Below are 26,122 nucleotides of genomic sequence, written 5' to 3' on the forward strand. Positions count from 1 at the left end.
GATGTAAGGAAACAGAAGGCTTCAAACTGGATAAAGTGGGTAAGCGGAAGTGCTACTCCACATCCCAGAGAACACAGGAGGGGAAACCAGCTGACCTTGGTGGGCTGAAAATTTTTACTTTGGGTTTGAAGACACCCAGATTCAACTCTGAAATCTGGCAAACCTGACCTCCTGAAGAATCTTATTATCCAAAGTTTTACTGGCTTTATTAATTAATAGTACTCAAATAAATGTTGCTAGAAAATACTCCCTTTTCCAGGAGAAACCAACAAGTAGAACATGTCTTTTGTTTTTGCTTAATTTATTTTTTATTGTTGTTCAATTACAGTCGTCCCACCCTACTCATGTATTCTAGGGAAGGGAAGGGAGAAAGAGAGAGAAGGTGCCCTGGCTGGTGTAGCTCGGTGGATTGAGCGCGGGCCTGCGAACCACACAATCGATTGCGGTTCAATTCCCAGTCAGGGCACATGCCTGGGTTGCGGGCCAGTTCCCAGGAGGGGACTCACGAGAGGCAACCATACATTGTTTCTCTCCTTCTCTCCTTCTTTCCTCTCTAAAAGATAAATAAATAAAATCTTCTTAAAAAAATTTTTAAAAAAGAGATAGAAGGAGGTAATTTTGAGGAGTTGAAGCCACATCTCAGTTCATAAGAAAAATGGAGAACTTGAAAAACACTTTCACTGATTACCAAGGTTAAGGGTTATTCAGAAAAGAAGAACGATGTTACAGAATCACTCAACTTTTGAATTAGGCATAAATTAGGAAACACAGAAGAAAATTAAAACATGTTAGAAAATTCAGGAATAAAACTAAAGCAAGGCAACTAAAATATATACCTATAACAAAAGAGAAGTTGCTACTTAATTCTCTTGTCCATCTCCAAGGCAAACAAGGTCAAAGTAAGTGTGGCTTAACATGACAGAATCATATAAATAAGAAACTATAATGGTCTATTTGTTACTTTAAATAGAATGCTTACAGAGTTTCTGAAAGTAGATTTTATTCCTTATATAGTGAGAGTACAGAAGCCCTTTAGACTTAAAGTATGCAAATATATCTTCAGGGTATAAAGTACAGTAAAGGTACTTCTACATTATACTCTTACAATATTCCTAGTGAGCAACATTTCTGAAGGCCTCACTCTTTGCCCTTAGTAGCTCTCCAAGGATTTCTGCTCAGAGCAGAGACAGCAATATGCTACTTCCTTCCTTCTCTATTTAGCTGTAAGCTCTTAATACATTCATCTTTTTTTAGAAAAGCATGTATTTCCAGACAAAGTCTGCGATATAAACCCAGACATAACCCCAGTACATCCCACAAGCTGTAACTCTAGCTTGTAAAACACAATCCAGATAAAGTGAAATGTCATTGATTCAGCCCTCCCTACAATTTAGGGCTCAAATCCTACTCGAAATAATTTATACCAAAGCACTATGCTTAAACCAATTTACCAAGTACAAAGTATAAAAAACATTTAAAAATTTCATAATGATAAATCACATTAAAAATACTAGAGCAATGTTAGTTTGGTTCTAATGTCTATAATAAAGCTAGAAAAGAGAGTTTCTTTCCAGATAACCTATCACTCTGACTTGTTTCCCTCTGTCCACTGTGAACCAACCTGTCCACTTTGCTAACACTCAACTATACACTACATTTACGGCATGGCCTTGATTTACCTCATTAACTTCACAGTGTAGATTGCTAAAAGGGAAGGACTGACTTTGGCTCACATTCCAAAGTTCTGCAAGATGGCTCAAAAGTTCCACCCAGAGAAAGTAGTCAAGCATCAATTTACATACATACTTCAAATAGTTATTTTCTATACTCACAGTCTTTCCATGAAAAAATAAAAGTATACCTCGTGCAAATAAAAATTGGTTACTATTTTTTGAGCCCTGCTATCTGCCAGGTTTCATGCTGAGTGTTTATATGCATTTTCTCTAATTTTACAGTAATACTAGAGGTCAGTATTGCCAACCTCATCTTACTGGTGACCCGTCCTCCACATTTAGGCTTCTTAGGCAGACAGGACATCGTCTGCAAAGGAGGAACAAAACTGAGAACACATGTTGGCTTGTTTTCCTCAATAACTTAGGTATGCTCCTTCATTGATATATTAAAAGAACTCTGTAGTCAGAACAGGAATAAAATTAAATAGGGTACAGGTCAACACTATTTGACTCTCTGCCCTTTAGGTCCATTCAGGGAACATTGCTGGGCCAGTCTTCCAAGCCTCCCTCACACTTGGTGACAGATTGCTCACTTCGCAGCAGTCTCTTCTGACCAATGTCCCAGCTCCCTTGCCTCAGCTTGGCCCCTGCCAAGTGACAGCTAACAACTCGGATACCCTGCACACAGGGAAAACTTTGACAACCAAACCACATGGCAGCATGAAAACATTCTCTACTCTCAGAATAGGAACCATGCTGTACTGTTTGGAAGAGAAAACAGTAGTAAAGCTAGAACCTCAAAGAGGCTAAGTAAGACACAGTGAAGAAAGAAGTCAGTGTGGCCAAGGGTAAGAAGGGACAAGAGGCATGAACAAGCAGCGCCATGCAATGAAAATAGCATGGGTTTGAATCCAGGCTTGGCCACTTCTTGTGCATGTTACCTTGAATTAAAAATTCCTCCAAGCCTCACTTTCCTTATCTATAAAATGGAAATAAAAATACCCCTCTCCTAAGATGTGTGGGGTACATACGAGGACCACAGTGCCTAACATGACACTAACCACATCCTGAATAACTGTTTGCTTCCTCTTCTCTACCCGACTCCCTTCTTTTATCATCAGACACTCACTTCCCAGGAAGTTACCCAATCAACCTCTCCAAGATTAAAAAGAAAAAATTCCACTGACACCTACCCCTATTTGACTTAACTCACCCTTAAGCAAGGGTTCAGCTCAATTCCCTCTTATATGATCCCCCGATTCCTCCCACTAGGCAGTCACCCAAAGCAGATATCCTCATTAAAGCTAAAAACGCAGCAAAGATGCAGCTGCCTTATAGTTTATCTGAATCATGATTCTTTTTTCCAGGGGATTAGTCAAAATATCTTAGGGGACTCCAAATTTAATACTAAGAAAATGTAGTGATGAAACAACTCATACTTATGTACTAGACCAAGTGTGCACGCATATGTGTGCACACATATGCGTGCACTACAAAGCATCGTGATGATAATAAATGTTCATAGACCACATGTAGAGTTAATGGCGGAGGCTGAAAAGACAAAGATGACCTTGGCAGAAGTAAGCATTTTCTTAGAGAATTCACCAGGTAGTTAGGTGTCTAAAAGTAAAAATAAGAAGTTGTGCCCTGGCTGGTGTAGCTCAGTGGATTGAGCACAGGCCTGAGAACCAAACAATCGAGGTTCGATTCCCAGTTACGACACATTCCTGGGTTGCAGGCCAATTCCCTGCAGGGGACACATGAGAGGCAACCGTACATTGATATTTCTCTCCCTCTCTCCTTCCCTTCCCCTCTAAAGATAAATAAATAAAATCTTAAAAAAAAAAGAAGTTGTGCAACCTAGGCATTACCAGAAGATAGAGTTTGACTCAAGTATATTTAACCTGGAGTCTGAGAACTACCTGAAACTGAGCAACCAGAAGCCTCCTCTAGAATAATGATTTTCAAAATGTGAGGTCCTTGAGGACAGATACTTTGCTCTGCTCACTACTTTACACTCACTACTTTACACTCAGGAACTAGCCTAATGCCTGGTAAACAGTAAGCAGTCAAATATTTATTGGCAATAAGAATGGATGAAAAAGAAAAAAAGAAAAAGAAAAGAAAAGAAAGAAAAGATAGGGGAGAGGAAAGAAGAAGAGAGAAGAGAGAAAAGAAAGTGGATGAAATAAACTGAATACTAGTATATTATCCAAGTGTCTTCTGACTTCAATGAGAGCAACTGTAGTATTTTGGGGGCTCAGCTTTGGCTTGTAAATAAGATTGCATATGTAAAATGCTTTTATTAAAAGTTTGATAACCATGGAAAAGCTATTGTTATTACTCCCTTCCCTGAACTCCTGGTATAGTTACAAGGGCGTGCAATTTAATGCTTACTTGTCCTTCAAGTTAGTTTTGAGTCCCCAAAGCTTCTTGAGATATAAGATTATATTTTACATAAGCAGTACCTGCCCTTTCAACTTTCATATAACCTCTACTTTCTTGTACAATGACTCCTCAGACTTGTACAATGACTTGAAGTTTTTTACATCAGACAACCAACAGACATTTTGCACCACCACATGCATGGCATAAATTATGCCTGGTCAACAATTTAGTTATTGTAGCAGTACCATCTCCACTTGAGAAGCAGTGATCATGAATATATTTTAATATATTTTGCATTCTATTATACCATTCTTTTGATTAGTAGAAAATCAGGAAAATTAAAGTGTCAATAGGAACAATGATAAACATAAACCTTATAAACATAATTTAACTGAGAAATCATTAGGCATGCTAAAATTGTACACCTTTATCATCAATGGGACATTCAGACTTTGGTCCATTGTCTATATATTCACTTTCGAAGGAAAATAATAAAATTTATGAATATATCTTATGGACAAATATTATGTCTGAAAGGCACAAAGTCTACTTCATGTATATTTTCAGATACCCATTATATACTAAATTAAAGAAATACTTTTCTTTATATATCTTAATTTACTCTTCACACTAACACCTACTAAGCAACGTGTTTCCAAACTGGGTAAAAAGATTACTTAACAATATATACTATCAATTTCTCAGATGATAGGGTAAATGAGTGAGTCTAAAACTATTCCCTACTCCTTTTCAAAAAGGACATATTTTTAAAGACATGAGCACAACAACAATAACAAAAATGGACAAAGAAACGAACATGCCATCAAAGGAGAAATAAGCACATTAAATACATTTTGCAGGGGGTCAGCATTCTTTTAAAATTATAATACTAAGCACCTAGAAGGGACGTAAAGCAGAGGGGAGGATAAATCAATGATCTCTCTTTAAAGCAATCGGGGGGAATTGTTTGACAAATATTAAAAATAGGTCTTTTGTTCCAACAATTTTTTTATGAATCTATCTATCCTAAGGTAAACAGATTTGGTTAATGACTTATGTACAAGGATTTCAGCACAGTATTACTTAAAACAGGGGGAAAAAACCCTTTGTAACACAGATGAACAGTTAAATATAATTATTCATCAATGGAATGTTATGTACCTATTCAAAATCTTAGAACTTAGAACATTTAGTGTTATGGGGAAATATTCATGACAATATTTGAAGCTTAAAATATGGAAACTTTATTTACACAAAATGACTCAATTTTTAAAAATACACACACACACCCCTAAAGCATCAGAAAGAAATCCAAAGCATGTTACTAATAATTATCTTTGGGCTACAGGGATATGGGCGATTATCAGTATTATCTTCATACTACTCTATATTTTCCTGACTTTCTACAGTGAACAAGCACTCATTTTACTACTTAAAAATTACAGAGAATGGAATGGTAAGATAAAAACATAAATAATTAAAAACATAAAACTAAATATCCTAGCTACTCACAGTCCACACTCGATTAAACTTGGGAAAACTATAATTTTAAATATTCAGGGATGATCATGAACAGAAGGCAAATTAGGAAGAAGAAAGGTAGAGCAGTGAGATCCAATCCTCCTGCGGCAAACCCCCAACGTATGAATTCAGAGGCATCTCCCCATTTAACACCTACTGGAATGATAACATCTAATTAGAGAATTAGTTATAGCTCCTTATACTCCCCTTACATGAAATCTTAATAGATACTTATTCTGTGTCTGTTTGAAGAGAAGTTATTACATAAAAATAAAAAATACAAAACTGCAGAGGGAAATTTTTTAAGTCCATAGTCAACAGAAGATAATGGAATCTTTTTATTAATAATAATGCTGAAATGGTTGTGTTGTTTTTTTAACTCCTTCCCAAAGGATATGTTTACTGATTTAGAGAGAAAAGAGAGAGAGAAAAACATCAATGTGAGAGAAAAACATCGATCGGCTGCCTCCTGCACACACCTTGACTGGGGATCAAACCTGTAGTATCTAGATATGAGCCCTGTCAGGGAATCAAACCTGCAACCTTTTGGCATATGGGACAACATTCTGACCAGCCAGGGCTGAAACAGTTGTTTTTAAAACAGAAAACTCAGGCCAGCAATCACGAGTTACTCTAATGATGTGCCGTCTATGCTGCTAAGTGATTAATGAAGCACACTTGCCATGCTGAGTAGACTGATGTTAATGCAATAGGGCAAAGCTGCCCCAAGATACTTGATCAACGTAACTTTTCTGAATTAAACACGTTCCTTCACCACCAGGCTGATTTGTAGTAATTCTACATTTTAATTAATGAGGGAGTTCTAATGCACTGAATTGAAAAGATCAGCTATCAGACCAATGAGAAATGACTTCCACTAAGACACAGTTCCAGAAGATTCTTTTAATTTAAACATTTTTAATGCTTAAAAATGTATTTTGTCTTATGCAACTTGCATCACTTGAAAAGTATATCCAAATAAACCTGCAAACAAATTTCATACTGTAAATCATTTTGGAGAACACACTGCTTAAATGATGTGTTCAGTAAAATCCTTTGAAAGTGAAGGATTAGGGACTTTCGCCAAGATGGAGGCATAGGTGGAAACACTGTGCCTTCTCCCACAACCAAGTTTGAATACAACAAAGGTTTGGAGAACAAAGATACACCCAAAGAACAGAAAATTGAATTATATGGAAGTCCGACAACAACGAACCATTCAACAGGACGGTAAGAGGGGCAGAGCCAGCAGCGGAGCAGGGTCGGGGCAGGAAAGATCCCCAGACCTAGGTGTGCAGGTAGCCTGGACCCAGTCAGGGTGTGGGGCAGACTGACAGTGGTCGCACATTCGAGCACAGTGAGACGGACCACACAGGCCCCAGGGGGCGAACCCAGGGGTGGAGGGCTGACCGCGGTGGCACACTGGAGTGCTGTGGGACTCAACACGCGGGCCCTGGTGACAGTGGCAGCTGCGGCACCGGTGGGGGCCATGGTGGGAGGCAGCAGACAGGACATCATTGCTCCTCTTTGACCTCGCCCCCACATACAGCGTCACAACCCAGCAACTGAGTTGCCCTGCTCTGGCGAACACCTAGGGCTCCGATCCTGCTACCTAACAGGCACGAACAGCCCAAAAGGTGGCCCAAGAAGAACTCAAAGTCCCAGAGCCGATAAGTCTAAGCGACCAAGAGATTGCCAGCCTCTCAGACGCACAGTTCAAGACACTGTTTATCAGGATGCTCACAGAACTGGTAGATTATAGTCACAAATTAGAGGAACATATGAAGGCTAAACTAATTGAAATGAAGGGAGATGCACAGGAAACCAATAGTGATGGAAAGGAAACTGGGACTCAAATCAATGGAATGGACCAGAAGGAAGAACAAAACATCCCACCAGAAAGGAATGAAGAAATGAGAATTCAAAAAAATGAGGAGAGGCTTAGGAACCTCCAGGACATCTTTAAACGTTCCAACATCCGGATTATAGGGGTACCAGAAGGGGGAAAGAAACAGCCACGAGTGGAAAACTTATTTGAACAAATAATAAAGGAGAACTTCCCCAGTCTGGCAAAGGAAATAGACTTCCAGGAAATCCAGGAAGCTCAGAGAGTCCCAAAGAAGTTGGACCCAAGAAGGAACACACCAAGGCACATCATAATTACATTAGCCAAGACTAAAATGAAGGAGAGAATCCTAGAAGCAGCAAGGGATAAGGGGACAGTCACCTACAAAGGAGTACCCATCAGACTGTCAGCGGATTTCTCAAAAGAGACCTTACAGGCAAGAAGGGGCTGGAAAGAAGTATTCCAAGTCATGAAATCCAAAGACCTACAGCCAAGATTGCTTTATCCAGCAAAACTTTCATTTAGAATGGAAGGACAGATAAAGTGCTTCTCAGATAAAGTCAAGTTCAAGGAGTTCATCATCACCAAGCCCTTATTATATGAAATGCTAAAGGGACTTATATAAGAAAAAGAAGATGAAAAATATCAACAGTGAAAGGACAGCAAACTCACAGTTATTAACAACCACACCTAAAACAAAAGCAAACCAAGAGGACAGCTAGATCAGGAGTGGAACCATAGAAATGAAGAACACATGGAGGGTTAGCAACAGAGGAGTGGGAGGAGGAGAAGGGGGGAGAAGGCACAGAAAATAGCATAGACAGTAGGTAGAAAATAGATAGCAGGGAGGGCAAGAATAGTAGGGAAAATATAGAATCTAAAGAACTTGAGACACGTGGTTATAAACTAAGGGGGGGAGAATGGTGAGGGAGGGAGTGTGCGGATGGAGGGGAATGAAGGGGGGGAATAGAACAACTGTAATGGTATAATCAATAAAATATATTTTTAAAAAAAGAAAGTGAAGGATTATTTTATGAAGAACTGATCATATATGTATCCTTAATTTTCATCTTTAAAAAGCTTAGATTTTCACATAACAAGTTTGTTGAAGGCAAGACACCCTTTCTATGCAGGTTAGGACATAATAAGAGACAATCTCAGATCAAGGCAGGGTTACTTGACTATCTGTGTCTCATTCTCATATAAAGTGGGAGTAATTCCGCCTAATGTATAAGGTTGTTATGAGAGTGAACTACAGTAACATGTGCTGAGACCACTGGACGCAGACCAATGGTTCTCAAACGTCAGAGTGCATCAGAAACACTAAAAAGGGCCCATTCCTAGAGTTTCTGAATCATCAAGTCTGGGGCCTGGCTGGAGATTCTGTTTCCAACAAGCTCCCAGGTGATGCTGATCCTGCTGGGCGGGGACCACACTTCAAGGACTACTGATCTAGACAGACCTGGGCAATAGCCCACTCATCCTAGGTGCTTAGCTTCTCTGAAATTCAGTTTCTCTAACTCTAAAATTAGAAATGAAACCACCTCATTGTTGTGGAGTTTAAGAATTATGAAACTAATGTAAAGTGTCAAACGCAATGTCTGGTTCATAACAAATAGTAGTCGTAACAGCAGTTGTTGTTACCACTACCAGTACTGCTACTGTTTCTAGCAAGTAATAAACCATGTACATTAACATGGCAAAAATTTTTAACTGCATACACTGCACTGTAATTTAACGTTCCTTATACTTTACATTAATTCATTTTCTGACAAAATTATAAAGGTTAATTAGAAACTAGCTGACAGATCTCTACAACAACTTTTTCAGGCAATTAAGAAAACTGCTCCAGGGCACAACTGTGTTCATAGTCCATGTGACCTACAGTTTCCTCATTATAGAAGAAAACGATCAGAGCACTTACTTCCTAAGGCTGTGAGGACTGAACGAGTTTACAACTTAAGTAAAGTTAAGTAAAAGTCTAAATAGAGCCCATCATAAAATACTCATTCAATAAACATAGCTATCAACATTATTATGCCAATATGCTACCAATAACATTATGAATCATTATGTATAGTAAATTATTAAACAGATTCCATTTTATTTGAAGGTAAAATTCAAATAAATGGATACTTTCTAATTATTAGTGTGAACCATAGATTAGTCTTCTACCAGGTTGAGCCCTATGAACTGCTGGCATGAAACTACTTCTGACCTATAAAAACAGTACTTGTATCTTCCAAGTACTTTCATTACATCCTTTCTGATCATTCCTTTCATCCTGTTGATGGTTTCACCCTAGTGTGCCCTGAGGCTTGGTCCTCCTCTCTCTTCTCACTGGGATCTCCCAGAAGGTTCATACCTGCTACTACCATGGTTTGTGTGTTTTTTTTTAAGATTTTATTTATTTATCTTTAGAGGGGAAGGGAAGGAGAGAAGGAGAGAAATGTCAATGTATGGTTGCCTCTCATGTGTCCCCCACTTGGAACTGGCCTGCAACCCAGGCACGTGCCCTGACTGGGAATCGAACCGCGATTATGTGGCTCGCAGGCCCACGCTCAATCCACTGAGCTACACCAGCCAGGGCACTACCATGGTTTTAACCAGCAACTGAAGATCCAGGAGGTTTATTTATCCCATAGATGCATCTTGTTGGCCTACATATGTCTATGTTTTTAGTCTGGAGGTTTAACACACACATACTCAAATCCCCACACACAAACAAATATGGATTTTTGGCTTCATTAGAAAAACTTGACGATCTAGCAACTTTGGACAAGCATTACTCAAAGCCTCAACTGTCTGGAACTAAGTAACAGCTGCCTCTTCAAACAGGTCATTAGCCCTCCAAATTGCTGAAGTTTTCATTCAGCTTTTATCTTCACTCATTTACTAGACCTTAGGCTTTCTCTCTCCATTTCCAGCCCAGTCTCAGACCCCATCGCCGTCCCCACCTACACTGTGTGTCCCAGGCAGCACAGACAGAGAGGCTCCTAACGACTTCTGTCTCCTGGGCTTTCTGTTTCAGATGCCAACAACATTCAAACAGTGCACCAAAACAAAAATGTCACCTTTTCTCACCTCCAATTTCCAGGCGATCATCAGCTCCCATAGATTTCCCTCCTAAAAATCTCAAGTCTTCTGCCCCATTACCACTGCCTTATCCATTCAGGGCCTTATTAACAATCACAGCTATTCATCTAAAACCATGTCTTACTCTGTCCCTTCTCTGCTTAAAGTCCTGCTTCTTTGGCTTCTCACTGACTTCAAGATAAAAATATAGGCTTTTTATATTAGATACATCTGCCACTGTATATGTGTACAGCCTCATTTCCTCCTCACGGCGCTAATAGCACCAAACATCCGTAGTTAGTGAGCGCACAGGCAGTGTCATATGCCCATCCGGTTGCTAGTGACCCTCCACCTGACTGACTTCTGCTCAACCTTCAGAGCTGCATCAGATAGAAGAGGTAATGAGAGAGAGAAGGGAGGCAGCGCCCGGGAACGGGGAACTTTTAATTTTTACATTATATACTTTAGAACAACTTGAAATTTTAAGGGCTAGCATGATTTTTAATTTTATTATAAGAATAACTTGGAAACATGAAGAATGATTTCTTTTGTGAAGCGCTGACTGCCTCTCCATCGTGTTTCGGTGCACTACATACGACTACTACAGCATGTCTCCCATCACATGACAATGACTTCCTCACATGGACCTTGACATCCTGGCCCATGTCATATACCTGTACAGTCCTGAGCACAAGGAGTCACACATACTACACACACAAAGAAGGTCTGAATTCAACAGTCAGTATAACACCAAAGCTTTCCACCAATGTCTCATCCAGGATCCTATACATGCAAACAACTCTGGCTGCTGATGGGAAAAGGATCTTTTTTGCCCTTGCTAAAAAAAAAATAATAATAATAATAATAATTTTTAAAACACCAGTTCATTAACATAAATTGGCAAGTATTTCCTCTTTAATATTTCTAAAAAAGGATATAACGAAGTTATAGTTTTCAAATCTTTTTAAACCTGTAACATATAGAGTTGTCAATTATTGTTTTTTCAAAATTGAAGTTAATTTTAATTAACATTGTTTTGAGAATTTCATGGCATCTCTTTAAAATCGTAGATATTCTGAAATATCAAGTTACCAGAAAACTGGGAATCACTGTAATGACAAATTATCCATTGTTTCAGGAAAATCTGTTCTCTTCCTGGCATCAATCCTCTTTATTAGAAACAAATGATGTCTCAGGATGCAGCTACAGATTTAAACCATAATGGAAATGAAGTGGATGGGTAACAACTGACCTACATATACTTCCACACACTTGACCTTCTTTCTCTTTACTATGGATGCTCCTGGACAAAGGCAATGCCCACCCGTGTATTACATCCCATCCTCTCTTGCCTTCTCAAGGACACTGATCCAACAATGCTCCCCTCTCTTGCACCAACTTTCTCTCTTTAATGAATCACTGTCGGTAGCATAAAAACATGCTATTATTTCTCTTTAAAAAAACCCTCCCTTGTTCTCAGGCCTCCTCCAGCTACTACTGTGTTTCCCACTGTGCCTTTACAGCAGAACCCAAAACCACTGTCTACAGGGTCCGGCAGAAGTGAGGTCCACCTCAGTGTGGTGGGTAAGGTCATAATAAGGGTGTAATAATTTATAGTTTTAATTTGAACATTTCACCTAAAATGTCATGTGGTGTGCTTGAGTGTGATATTGTTATGTCATACAATTACATGCTATGATCTTGTAAGAAAACATTTTGTAATAAAAAAGGGACATTATTTGTGCCAGACCCACACCTTCAAACTGCTCTTCTCAATGTTACCAGTGGACTCTAAATTGTTAAACCCTGTGATTATTTTTCAGCCCTCAATTTACTTGATCTATCAGGAGCATTTGGCACAGTTGCTGATGCTTCTTTCCTCCTAGAAACACTTTCTCTCTGGGCTTCTAGGGCACCACATTCACCTGCTTTTCCTCCTCCATTTGGTTGCCTCTTTTCAATCTCTTCTGCTAGCTCTGCCTCATCTCTGTGCCCTCTGAACAAATGTTGGAGTGGTCCAATGCTCTTACTTGGAACTTTTTTCTCTCTGCCCTTACCCTCAAATTCTCATGACTTTAAATACCATCTATATGTCAAAGACTTCCAAATTCATTTCTCCAGCATGAACTTCTCTCCTGAACCCTGCACTTCAAATGCCTACTTGACATCCCCATTTGGAAGTTTGATAGGCATCTAAATTTCTTTATAAGCATGTCCAAGGACAAGATCTTGGTGCTCACATCCCCCATCAACGTCTCCCCACCAACAAACTCGTTCCTCTTGCAATCTTTCCCACCTCAGTCAATGAATGACAACTCTATTCTTGTTGCTCTAGTAAAAATTTTCATGTCAACCCACACTCTTGTCTTACTTTCACATGCTACATGTCAACCTTCAAATTAAATATAACGTGCAACAAACTACCACTTAGCAATATAAAAGGAACAAACTACCAATACACACAACATGGACGAACCTTAGAAGTATTATACTGGCCTAAAATAAAGGTAGACAAGAGCGTACACACTGTGTGATTCTATACATGTGAAACTCTATAAAAGAAAAATCTAATCTGCAGTTAAAGTAGGTCAGTGGCTGCCCAGGGCCAGGGGCTGGGAACGGGGACTGACTGGAAGAAGGATAAAGGAATCTAGTCGGTGATAAAAAAAATGTTTTATATCTTGATTGTGCTGGCAGTTACATAAGTATATAAATTTGTCAATATTCACTGAACTTTATAATGTGTATACTGTATTGTACATTAATACCTCAATAAAGTTGGTTAAACACACACACGCAATTTGACCTTTCCTCACTATTTCCTTTCCCACAGCTACCACGGAGCCACCTCATCTCTCCGGATTACAACAGCCTCCTAATTAGTTTCTCTGCTTCTGTCCATGCCTCCTACATTTTATTCCCAACACAGTAGCCAGAGTGATACTGTTAAAAAAAAAATCACATCCTGTCACTGCTCTGCTCAAAACCCTCTAATGGTGTCTTATCAAAACAAAATTCAACATCCTTACTGTGGCCTGTACGGCCTCACGTGGCCAGGCTCCCTGTTGCCTCCTAGGCCTCATCTCCCATGACCCTCCCTGCTGGTTACTCACAGTTCAGCCAGAGTGGGCCCCCTTGCTGTTCTTCAATTATGGCAGGCACAACCTCTGGCCCTTACTGTCCCCTCTGCCTGGAATGACATATTCCCCACCACCGTCCCCAACGAAACCATACAGCTCATCCCTCACTTCCTTCAGATCCTTCACTGAGAGGCGCCACCCCAGTGAGTCACTTCCTGGCCACTCTAAAATTCCAACATTTCCCCCACAACACATGCACACACATACACAACCTCACAGCTATTTCATTTTCTCCCTTTCTGCTTTATTTTTCTCTCCCCACGGCTCAGCACTCTGTTATTTACTTATACTTTACTAATCTACCTTGTTTACTGGCTTTCTCCTCTACCAGAATGGACGACCCAAGAGGACATTTGATTTGTTCATTACTGTATCCTCAGAACTTAGAATAATATCTAAAATAGATGTTGAATGCATGAATGAATCTGAATCCTAGCTTTCCCTTTAATAGTTGACATTAAGTAGAATTTGTTTTATAGATGTATCAAGTGATACTTCATTTGCTTTAAAAAATTCTGGCATTAAATAAAAACTTCAACACATTTAAGCACATACTAATACACATCTGGTAAGCTGGCTGTCAGTTCTAATCAAGAATATAAGGTGCATTAGAAAATAAAAACTTTTTCCAAATTTTCAAAGAATTTATGAGCAAGGACTTATGAATGTGAAATAACTCATTATTGCCAAGAATATATACAGAGAGAGCCTTACGTAGTTTCTTTAAAAAGCTAGAGTCTCATGTTGCCTGAGACTCCCATAACTGTTTCACTAGAAAATAATCAATCCGACAGTCTCAGAACTAAGAATCCATTTTAAAAATACATATAACTCTTATTTATCCTTGTTGTTTAAATAATTCATTGAAGGAATTATCTTACAAGCAAGCCACATAAATCTGGTAGTGTTAAGGGGAAGATCAGCTTAACATAAATAATTTAAAAGTAAATCAGAAGACAGAGGTGACTTTGCTCTTAGAGGTCTGAGTCTCCTCTCCTTTAAACAGGCAAACAATACAGCTTCTGAATGTCCAAAGAAGGCGTCTCCTTAGCAACTGCAGAGGAGAGAACTCCATACTGCAGCCTTCACCTGCATCCAGCAGCGATTACTGGAAATGCATTAAAGTATTCAACTTCATTCAAGAAAAGAGTTCCAGTGCGGGGGCATTACCTGCTTTAGTTTATAAGCAGTATTATATATTTAACCTAAAAATAAAAGCCTTGGCCTTTTACAATATGATTCTAAATGTGTTATAAATTTCATAAAAATTTCACAGAAGCATCATTAATTAAGCAGCTCTGATAAAGAATATTACCAAACACAGTAAATATTTTTATGGACACTTTTTCTAAAAGCATTAGAGATATCACTTTTGAGTACAACGGTTTGTCTTTATATACAATAAAGACTGCATCTTTTGTTTCTAGATGTCAGTTTCTTAAACAAGACAATGCAGAAATATTATCGCAACTACTACCCTACCACAGAAGGACAACAGCTGTCTGAACATCTTATACAACATACTTGGTCACTTGAGACTTCATAACCAAAATAGTTTTAAGCTATAAATTTATTTAGTATTTATCAGTCTTGGTATCCCTAGCATCTATTGCAGTGCACTGCCACTTGCAGTTCAGAGAAAGTGCTAAATCTTCTCATTTCTGAAGTTTCTCGGACTTCTTTAAACATAAAAGAAAGATTACTCTGGACAAGCAAAATAACAAGAACACTAGTTACAAAGCCAACAGACACTCCTATCATATGAGAGGTACATTAGGACAGGATCATTAAAATTGACTTTTACTTTGCCGGTTTAGAGCTTTCAATGCAAGATGAAATAAGAATGATTATACAGTACCTTACCCTTTCTACCGGTGAACCATAGCATGCAATGCCGAAACATAGCAGTAGCAGATGGCATTGGTGTTATTAACTATAAAAAAGGATAATAGCAGAGAAATGACGGCTGGCAGACAAGACACAGAAATGCAGATGAAATGAATGCAAACTTGCAGTTCTTGAAGCAAAGCAAAACCTTTAAACCAAAGGTTGCCACTAGCTTCAATTTAATTTACATTTTGAGTTTTACACGAACAAACACTGTAACCTTCACAGTCAGTCTTTAGACTCTTCATGCAGAAGCAGAACCATACTCCTCAATAAAGAATGTCAGCAACCTTCTGTAAACACAAGCCAGCAGCAGCAGCAGCAGCAGCCCATTACTCTCTCCCTTCACTGATTTTTATCCTTTAAAATCTTAATCTCCGATTGCAGCCAGATCCAGTCGTTTCAAACAGATCTGTATCCACTGCAGATACAAATCCCTCCCTAACCTGCGGCACCACTTCATCCAGAACGTTCCTGTGCGCTCGTCCATGCAGGATCAGTTGCAAAACCTCATTCAGCAAACAACCCAAAAGAAAATGAAAGAAGCAGTTGGGACTACGAAGAGAAAGAATCTCTTCTTTCAGCTCACCCTGGAAATGGAAGGTTTTCTGATCAACAGTTATTGTGAAGGTGCTGTCGTCCTCATCGTCTATACCAATCACAGCTCCCTGTGAAACAAAGCAAAATCCCAATAAGGCAAACAATGACATCAGCAATATTCACCACTGCTACAGCCTTGGAATGCTCAATGCACCACAGACAACACTGGAAGCAAACTAGACACAGATGAGGGGAATCTGAGGCCCTAGATTTACTTAGGGAGGAAAAACAAAGGGAGAGGGGGTAGCAGGGCACTGGTGTAATACTCTGCATGCATACTCTCTATCCTTGCTGAAAGGGCATGGGTGTGGTGGGAACGAGGGGACAACCACGGAATCTGAGTCAGTATTTGTGTTTGACAACCACTCACTGAGCCTTTCTGAGCCTTAAATCACTCCCTAAAATGGGAGTCAAAACCTCCTCCTTGCCAGGCTGCTGTGAGGCTCCCAGAGCGCAGATGGCTCTTATTCTGTGTCATACTTATTAGTGCAGAAACACCAGGTGACACTTGCTTCAAAACACTGTCCCAATCACTTCTTCCAGATGTGCTCCCATAACCACTCATGCATGGCCCTGCTGCTCCACGTTTCACATAATATAATGTGATTATCTATTTGTCAGGCATCTGCCTCCTCCCACCGAACTGCTATGAGATCTTGGAAGTAAAAAACTATTTTATTTATTTTGATTCATAACACTCAAACACACACTCAGCATATGTCTTCTAAATAAAAGCATGAATAACTCTCCAAAAGAGGGGGGAGAAGAGGATTGTATTTATAAAGTGTTTTAGGAAGGGTGGGTTTTACACTTTAATTTTTTTTTGTATTAAACTACATGCATCCTATTATGAAAACAGAAATTAAGGGCAGTGACAGGAAGCTATGCAAAACAAAGAGTCTATTGGTTGGTGTCATAAAGAAATACATGTCTTAAGTATCCCAGAGAAAAAAACTTAGAGAACATGGAATATGTAAAATGCTTCCAGTTGGTAACAAAAGAAGCAATGTACCACAGACAAAACCAGGACCTTGAAATGGGAATTGAAAAGACTCAAGGGGCCAAAAGAACCTAATCCCTCGGAAAAAAACTATTCTTCTCCCAGGAGGATTAGGTAACAGAGATAAACATTTATTCACCTTCTCACAAGTTGTCTAGATGAACTCCAACTCTATCCAAATCCCATCAACTTGAATTATCTTAGCTATTCCTCAGTGTCAGATTGAGTACGGATTTTCATCCACATTGTCAGACACTCACTGGAAAGTGTCTCCAGTGAGTATAGTGACTGAATGAAGGTCACACAATGTTAATCACACCCATTGGCATGGTCCCTATTCACTTACTCCAGGGCAGAAAATACAGACACACCTCAGTGGGAAAGCATGTGTGGGAGTAGGTCATTCTGATTAACTTATAATTTTGTGGTCAACTGAGTTAACCTTTGAATTTATGATGTATCAAATATTTCCTGAGTCATAACAAAATATGAAAATATGTGCTAGATACAGCTCTTGAATATATAACAACACTCCCTGCCCCTTAAGATGCACTTTAATGCCAGTGGAGGAGGTAAAACCTGCAAAGAGGTGACTATATTACATGGCAAAAAGGAATCTCTACATGGATGATCTTTGACAACATGCTAAGTGAAAGAAGCTAGTCACAAGGCAGCGCATGTGTGATTCCATTTGCATGAAATGTCCAGAACAGGCAAATTCATAGCAATCAAGAGTAGATTAGTGGTTGCCTAGCGCTGGGGGGAGGGCAGAGGGTATGGTAAAATGGGAAGTGATAGCTAATGGGTATGGGCTTCTTTCCAGGGTGAAGAAAACATTCTAATATTTATTGTGGTGATGGTTATATAACTCTGTGACTATACTAAAAATATTGATTGTATACTTTAAATGGGTCAGTTGTATGGTATATGAATTATATCTGAAAAAAGCTGTTATAACTCACCCCAATCTAGTCCCTTAACAGAAACTCACTAGCTACCCAGTCAACCCAAACAGAAACCTGCAGGTTCTACACTTGTTCCCCCTCATTCTAGTACCACCAACTGTGCTCACCCCACCTCTAGGCTATAATCTCAGATCCGCCAACTCTTCTGCAGCCTATGAACGGCCACTGTCCTAATTCATGCTCTCATCGCTTCTTGCTTGATAAGGCAATGTCTGCCTGCTATTGCCAGAGTAATATTCCTAAAGCACAGACTGTTAGAGGAGATTCAGATGCTTAAAACCTTCCTTGACTCTCCCTGATCTATTAAATGAAGTCAACACTTCACACTGCCACTCAGACTGTTCAAGGCTGGCCCAACTAAACTTGCTGCCATCATACGGAGCCCGAAGCTTCCCTTTTCACCTCAGAGACCCGCTAAGTACTCAGCCTCAATGTTTCCTCCAAGCGCTAGAAAAATAAACGACCCACCAATTTCGCTTTTTATGTCTTTCCTTAGCTCAATTCCCCACCATTTGCTAAACAAAAGCACAAGCCTGAGGTACCACATAATTTCTCACTGTTTTTACATAGGAGCTTTTAGAAATTGACCACGCCTTAACTTTCCATCCATTATTGCAATCTATTTCCTCCCCACTAGTGAACAAACTGAACCCTCACAGTCTCCAATGACCACTTTACTGCTCTAGCTTTGTCACAAAGCACCTCGCTGAAGCATGATTGCTGCTGCTGAACACTTCTTTCTTAAAACTCTTCTCCCCTGGCTCTTAATTATCTAAGCTGTACTTCAGAAACATGTCTACTTAAGAGCCTCTGATAGCCTGTTTGGGAGAAAGCATCTTTCTGGTCCATTACGCCTTTCCCTTCCTCTATCCAAATGCTTCTCTGAAGACGCTGGAACTGAGTTAACAATCCCCCACTCCAATCAGGTCCTGCCATCACCGGGAGCTGTCTTCAATGTACAGATGCACAATTCATCCCACATTCTGGCCTCGCCACTTCTTGATCTGTTCAACTCAAATGAACTTCACTGTCATTCTCCTTCAGTCACTCATCCCTCACATCGATACCCTTAGACCTGCACTATCCACTCTAAACAGCCATCAGTCACATGTGGATATTTAAATTTTCATTGTAATTCATTAAAATTAAGCAAAATTTTAGTAAGTTCCTCAGTCCTACTTAGCCAGTGGCAGATACAGAACATTTTGATAACTACCAGACAGGGCAGATACAGAACATTTTGATAACTGCAGAAAGTTGTACTGAACAGCCCTAGACCTTGTCCTCAGAGAGAACTAAATTCCAGTGAAGAGTTACCATATTTTTCAGACTATGAGACACACCCCCCAATTTGGGAGGAAAGGGGGTGTGTCTTATAGTCCAAATGTAGCTTGCCTGGCTTGCAGTGGGGGAGGGAGGCACAGCCTGTGTTATTTATGCTATTAAATATTTTACCGCATTTTTTGCTTCAAAATTTTTTTCCTATTTTCCTCCTCTAAAACCTAGGTGTGTCTTCTTATGGTCTGGTGCACCTTACAGTCCAAAAAATTCAGTAATGCTGCCAGTTACCAAACATTTTCATTGAAATCTTATACACTTACAATCTTATCGATAAGCATCTTATACACTATATATCACTAGAAAGCAACTTTATATTGAAATATATCACATACAAAGATCATAAGCTGCACAAGCTCAATGAAGAGAAGCTACCCTAGTAACCTTTCCTAATCATTAGGCCTGCCCTCCACCCCAAAGATAAATTCTATCCTTACTTCAAACGTTACAAATCAGTTTTATCTGCCTTTGAACTTTATACAAATGGACTATTATGTATTTTCTTTTGTGTCTGGCTTCTTTCACTCAATATGATGTTTGTAAAATTCATGGAGGTGTTGCTCACAGCAGTAGTTTGTTCACTTTGTTGCTGTAAGTAGTATTCCTTTGGATGGACACCCACAACTTATTTATCATCTCCAATGTAGACGGACACGCATGTTGTCTCCAGTTTTAGGTTATCAGAATCATGCTGCTATGACACTCTCCTCATGTATTTTATTATACATATGCTTGTATCTCTATATAGAAATCTAGGGGTGAATTTGGTAGGCCACAGGCTATTCATATGTCAATTTTATTAGATACTGTCAAACAGTTCTCAAAAGTGGTCGTGCCAAGTACACTCCAACCAGTGGTGTACAAAAGCTTCAGCTGCTCCACATCTTCACTAACACTTATTTTTTAAAGATTTCATTGATTTATTTTTAGAGAGAGGGGAAGAGAGAGAGAAAGAGAGGGAGAGAAACATCAGTGTGTGGTTGCCTCTCGCGCACCCCCTGCTGGGGACCTGGCCCACAACCCAGGCATGTTTCCTGACTGGGAATCGAACTGGTGACTTTTTGGTTCACGGGCCAGCACTCAATCTACTGAGCACACCAGCCAGGGCTTCACTAATACTTTTCTACTTTAGTCATTCTGGCAACTGAGTGGTGGTATCAACATGGTTTTAATTTACATTTCCCTGATAACTGATGAGCTTAAGTACCTTTCATATTTTTGGCCATTTGAATAGCCTCTTGTGAAATAGTTAGTTTCTCTCTAGTGATAAGACTGCAGTATCATTTTCTAATTCTTTGTATTAGCTTTTGCTACATCCTGAACATAAGCCCTTCACTGGTTATGAGTTAGAAAACTATCTTCTCCCACCCTGTTGCCAGCGTGCATACTCTCACAGCGGTGTCTCTTCATGGAGAGTTCTTAACTTTAACGTAGTACAATGTATTGATTTCTGTACTTTATGGTGGTGCTTTCTGTGTCTTAAGAAGTATTCCCAATTTCAAGACCATAAAAATGTTTCCCCATGTTATGTTTTGGAAGCCTTTACGTTTGGATATGAGGTATAGCAAGTCCTCCAACTCCTTCCTCTTGGCCTTGATAAATTACACATCAACATCACCAACACAGTCATCACCAGTTCTCCCCAGGACAGCAGGTGAAACTATGTCACCATTTTCACTAGGGTCAGTGACGGAGAATGAGGAAATCGGAAGTGAGTATTCATGGCTCTTTATAATGTTAGTCAGGTGTATAAGTTACACACACACACACAATAATACTAACTGGGAACAAACTGGGATTACCACTTATTTAGGTCATTTTTCATTTTAGTAATGTTTATAGTTTTCTGAGTAGAGGTCTTACCCACCTTTTGTTAACACTTATTCTTAAGTAATTAATGTTTTGGGTGCTATGGTAAATGTACTTTATTTTTAAAAATTCATTTTCTGCCCTGGCTGGTGTAACTCAGTGGATTGAGCACAGGCCTGCAAACCAGAGGACGCAGTTCGATTCCCAGTCAGGGCACATGCCTGGGTTGCAGGCCAGTTCCCTGCAGGCCAACTCCCAGCAGGGGACGCACGAAAGGCAACCATACATTGATGTTTCTCTCCCTCTCTCCTTCCCCTCTAAAGATAAGTAAATAAATAAAATCTTTAAAAAAAATTCATTTTCTAATCACTAGTTGCTGGTATTTGGAAGTACAATTTATTTTTGTATATTGACTTTGTTTGTATTCAGTAATCTTGCTAAATTCACTTATCCATTCTAATAGTATATAGATTTTTTTTATTTTCTGTATGCTCAATTACGTTGCTGTGAATAATAATAGTTTTATTTCTTCTATTCCAATCCTTATAGCTTATATTTACTTTTCTTGCTTTATTCATTAGCTAGGACTGCCTGGTTTAAGACGCCACCAGAGCGGCAGACAACGTTGAATGTAAGCGGTGGTAGCGGCATCGTTGCCTTGTTACTGGTCTCTCTCCCCTTGTCCACTGTAGCTATTTAAAAGCTTCTCTATTTTCCTTGGACCCCCAAGAGCAACACAGGCAATCATCTGGTAAGAATCTGAACTTGCTATGCCCTCCCACCTAAAGACTCACTTGCATCTAGACCCATTCTTTCTTCTTTTTCACCTGTCATATGGGAAAAGGCTCCACTCCCTATCACCTTTCCTCAGGTCTCTTACCTTTTAGCAATTTTCAACTTTCCTCTCTCTCCAATTCATTTACACAGGCTTGAGTTTTTATCCTGTTTTCAACAACAACCACCATCACCACCACCACCACCACGATGATCCTTTTCAATTACATGTCTTCACCTAACAACTGCCCCACCTCTCATTCCTTTCCAGTCAAGATTATTCAGACTTGTCTAAGCCTCCTACCTAAAATTTATTTTTATTTCCCATTCCTCACAGGGGTGTCCAACCTTTTGGCATCTCTGTGCCACACTGGAAGAAGAGTTGTCTTGGGATACACATTAAATACATTGTAACATGTAAACACACACAAAAAAATCTCGTAATGTTTTAAGTAAATTTATGATTTTGTGTTGGCCTGCATTCATAGCCATCTGGGCTGCATGCAGCCCACAGGTCGCAGGTTGGACACCCCTGGATATATAACCAAATCAATGGCTCTTGTTCACCTTCAAATATGGTGATCATATAACCTGGTTTGCCTGGGACTGTGCCAGACTATGCCTGTTGTCCTGACATAATAATGAACAGAATCCCATACTTGTCTGAAGAATGTCCTAGTTTAGGGGACATGGTCATTCTACCACCTAACTTGCAAAAGGCCCTCAGGCTTTGCTCCTTGGGAGCCCCAAGCCATCTTCTAAGACCTCTCCCATCAAACAGCCTTCCTCTCCTTTTGTGAGTTTATACTACTTATTTTTCACATCTGGAAAGCAAAACTCCCTTTGCTAATCCACATATGGAATAGTATTCAATTATTAAACAAATTTGTTTGTATGCCAACCCATCAAAATACCAAAGTTTCTATCTCAGTCCTGCTTTTATGAGCCACTGTGCCAACACTATCTAGGTCCCAGACAGAAAGAAAGGCAGGGCAGTCCTGTGCAACCAGATGAATGTCCTGACTTTCCCTCTTCTCCTTTCTAGTGCACACGCAAACACACTACAGACCTGAGTCATAGTTCTGGTGCCAAAGTCAGAAAAACTTATGCTCTCATGAGTTGGGGAAGAGGGTGGGGAACACAGAAGTCTGGTTTTTCTTCTTGCAGGGCCAGTTTCCCTCGGCAAGAAGAGAAAAGTGGGCTGCTAAACCAGCTCCAAAGATGATTAAAATGGAATGCTGATTCCTCTAGGGCACAGACTGCTGACGCAGCTTCTAACAGGATCAGCCAGAGGATATGATGAGGAAGATACATCTCTGTTCTGGAAAAGCACACAGTCTAGAGAGAAGGGACAGGACTCCACAACACAGAACCAAGGAGGAAAGCTCAAGGTCCAGCCTGCTCACCAAAGACGCTGCTGCGCGTGGAAGGGCTGCTTCAGCGTCAGTCATTGGTTCAACGAGTGTTTACTGAGTTGTCCAGGCCAGCAATTTTCAACGTTTTTATCTCATGGCATACATAAACTAATTACTAAAATTCTGTGGCACACCAAAATATATGTATTGTCTTTTGCCAATCTGACAAAAAAAATAGGTATATCTTTGATCCGTAGTTTTTGCAGTGATTCACACTGCACCATACCAGTTGGCAATTGTTTTAGGTGATAGCAAGAGGGGGGTGAACAATCTGCTTTGCTTTATTTACTGATTTGTATGCACTCAGGGGTTTTTTTTGTTTCTCAATTAATTTGTAGTTTTTATATATTCTACTTTGTCAGGTGTATGCATTTTAATATTTTCTCTCCTGGCCAAGGGTTGTCTTTCTCTTTGATTGTGGTATTTTTTTTTGTTGTGCGATTTAAAATTTGAGTGCTATCTAACGTGTGAATCTTTTTTAAAAGATTTTATTTATTTATTTTTAGAGAGAGAGGGGGAGAGAAACATCAATGTGTGGTTGCCTCTCACTCTCCCCGCACTGGGGTCCAGCCTGCAACCCAGGCATGTGCCCTGACTGGGAATGCCGGCAGGCCGGACCTCAATCCACTGAGTCACATGATCCAGGGCCAATCCTTTCCATCATGGTTTGTTCTTTAAGATATCTTTCTCTGTCCTGATATTATAAAGACATTCTTCTATATGTTCTTATGAGTGTAAATTTTCATTTTATACCTTTAATGCCTCTGGAATTTTTTTATAGCTCATTGAAGCAGTTGTTTTAAAAAAATTTTTTATTTATTTACTTTTTTACAGTGAGGAGGAGAAAGAGAGGGAGAGAAACATCAATCAGTTGCCTCTCACATACACCTGCAACTAGGGACCTGGCCCACAATGCAGGCATGTACTGGGAATCAAACCTACAACTTCGTTTGCAGGCAGGTGCTCAATCCACTGAGCCACACCAGCCAGAGCTGGAATTTATTTTTGTGTACACCATGAGATACAGAATAATTTCATTTTTTCCATAACGGCAGCCAATTGATTCAGCTTCATTTACTGAGTGATACCCTCTTTCTTTCTTCTTTTCCCTTCCTTCTTTTCTTTGTTCCTTCTTTTCTTTGTTCCTTCCTTTCCTCTGTCCCTCCCTCCCTTCCTTCCCTCCATCTTTCAATGATGTTTTACAGTTTTCTCCACCAAAGGAATATATTTATCTTATAAAATATATTCCGAGGTAATTTAGAGTTTCTGTTACTATTATACATTCAATTCCTTTTTTAAATAATTGTTTTTTCTAATTGTTTGTGGGTCATATAAAGGAACGCATATTTAATTCATATCCAAAAACCTTCTTCTGTAGACTCTTGTAGATTGTGGGTTGTTTTAAGTAGACAATCATATCTGCAAATATCAACAATGTTTCTTCTTCCCTTCCAATCCTTTCTATTTGAACTCTTTAGTTTCTAATTGTGTTACATGTTCACCAGGACCTCTAGAAGTTACAGAAACATCATCTGCAAATACTAACTTTGTTCTTCCTTCTAAGCCTTATATATTTTGTATCTTTTCTTGCCTTAATAGCATTTACTAGTACCTATAACTCGAGCACACTATTTAAAGCAGCAGCAAAAGCAGGCATCCCTGTCTTGCTGCTGATTTTAAAGAGACTACTTCTATGACTTCACTGTTAAGCACACTGTAGCATTTTAGTAAATATCCCTTATCAGGTTAAGAATATTCTCCTCTATTCCTAGTTTGCTTAATCTTTAATTAATGTTTCATTTTATTCATTGCTTCCTATGCATTTACTCAGATGATCATGTACTTTTTCTCTTTTAATGTTAATACAGTAAATTAATTATTTTAAAAATTAGTATCCTAGTATTCACAGAATAAATTCTGTTTGGTCCTAATAGTTTTCATTTATACAGTACTGGGTATGGATCACTGTATTTTGTTCAGAGTTTTGATATCTATATTAATGAGTGACCCTATCCTAAAAATTTACTTTGTTATTTTCTTCTTTGTACTTTATCAATACTTCTTTTTCTAATTTTTTAAATTAATTTTCATCTTTATTTTATAACATATTCACTTAAGATTATAAATCACAGACTGCTTTAGATGCAGTTTTAACATGTCATCCCTTCATTATCATTGAAGTTTGAATATTTCATAATTTCCATGATTTCTACTTTCACCTATGAATTATTTAGAAGTATTCATGTGAAAAACACTGAGTGGCTAGTGTTTTGGAAAGGGGTTTCTAATTTATTCCCCTGTTGTTGAAGAATGTTATCTGTGCAATAGTAGGGTTTTGGTATTCTCTTTTTCCATAACAATTTTAATTTTTCCTTAAAGTCTATTGTGTCTAATAATAATACTGTTTCCTGGCTTTCATTTGGCTAACATTTTCCTGAAATCTTTTATTTAATCTTTAATTTGTAATTATGAAATATTATAAACATTCAGAAAATGTAACCCTAATGACATCTATGCACCAATCACAGGGACTGAATAAATGACTACATCTTGCCCAAGACAGGACACTTCTAGTGTCAAATTCATACAGAAGAGATGACACTTGCAAAAAAGCTACTGAATTAACAAAACGGGCGGAAATCAATAGAGTGATTTTTCATAATGAAATGAGAAGACAAATGGCAAAAGCAA

The 26,122-nt window shown here is 39.1% G+C and overlaps 1 protein-coding gene across 5 annotated transcripts in view; it reads right to left on the reverse strand.

Moving 5' to 3' along the window:
- Positions 1-26,122, reverse strand: part of OSBPL9 (oxysterol binding protein like 9) — a 132,905-nt gene that overhangs the window by 87,255 nt on the left and 19,528 nt on the right. For 4 of the 5 annotated variants that reach the window (XM_037043299.1, XM_037043298.1, XM_037043297.1 and 1 more), the window contains exon 3: positions 16,120-16,198. The exons of the other annotated variant lie outside the window; for it this stretch is intronic. In XM_037043299.1, coding sequence (XP_036899194.1) covers positions 16,120-16,198 — 79 coding nt within the window. The remainder of the gene's footprint in view (positions 1-16,119; positions 16,199-26,122) is intronic. 5 annotated transcript variants of the gene reach the window in all.

The sequence above is a fragment of the Sturnira hondurensis genome, unplaced genomic scaffold (assembly GCF_014824575.4).
Source record: "Sturnira hondurensis isolate 20B ecotype Veracruz unplaced genomic scaffold, ASM1482457v3 Scaffold0004068, whole genome shotgun sequence".
NCBI classification, from domain to species: Eukaryota; Metazoa; Chordata; class Mammalia; order Chiroptera; family Phyllostomidae; genus Sturnira; species Sturnira hondurensis.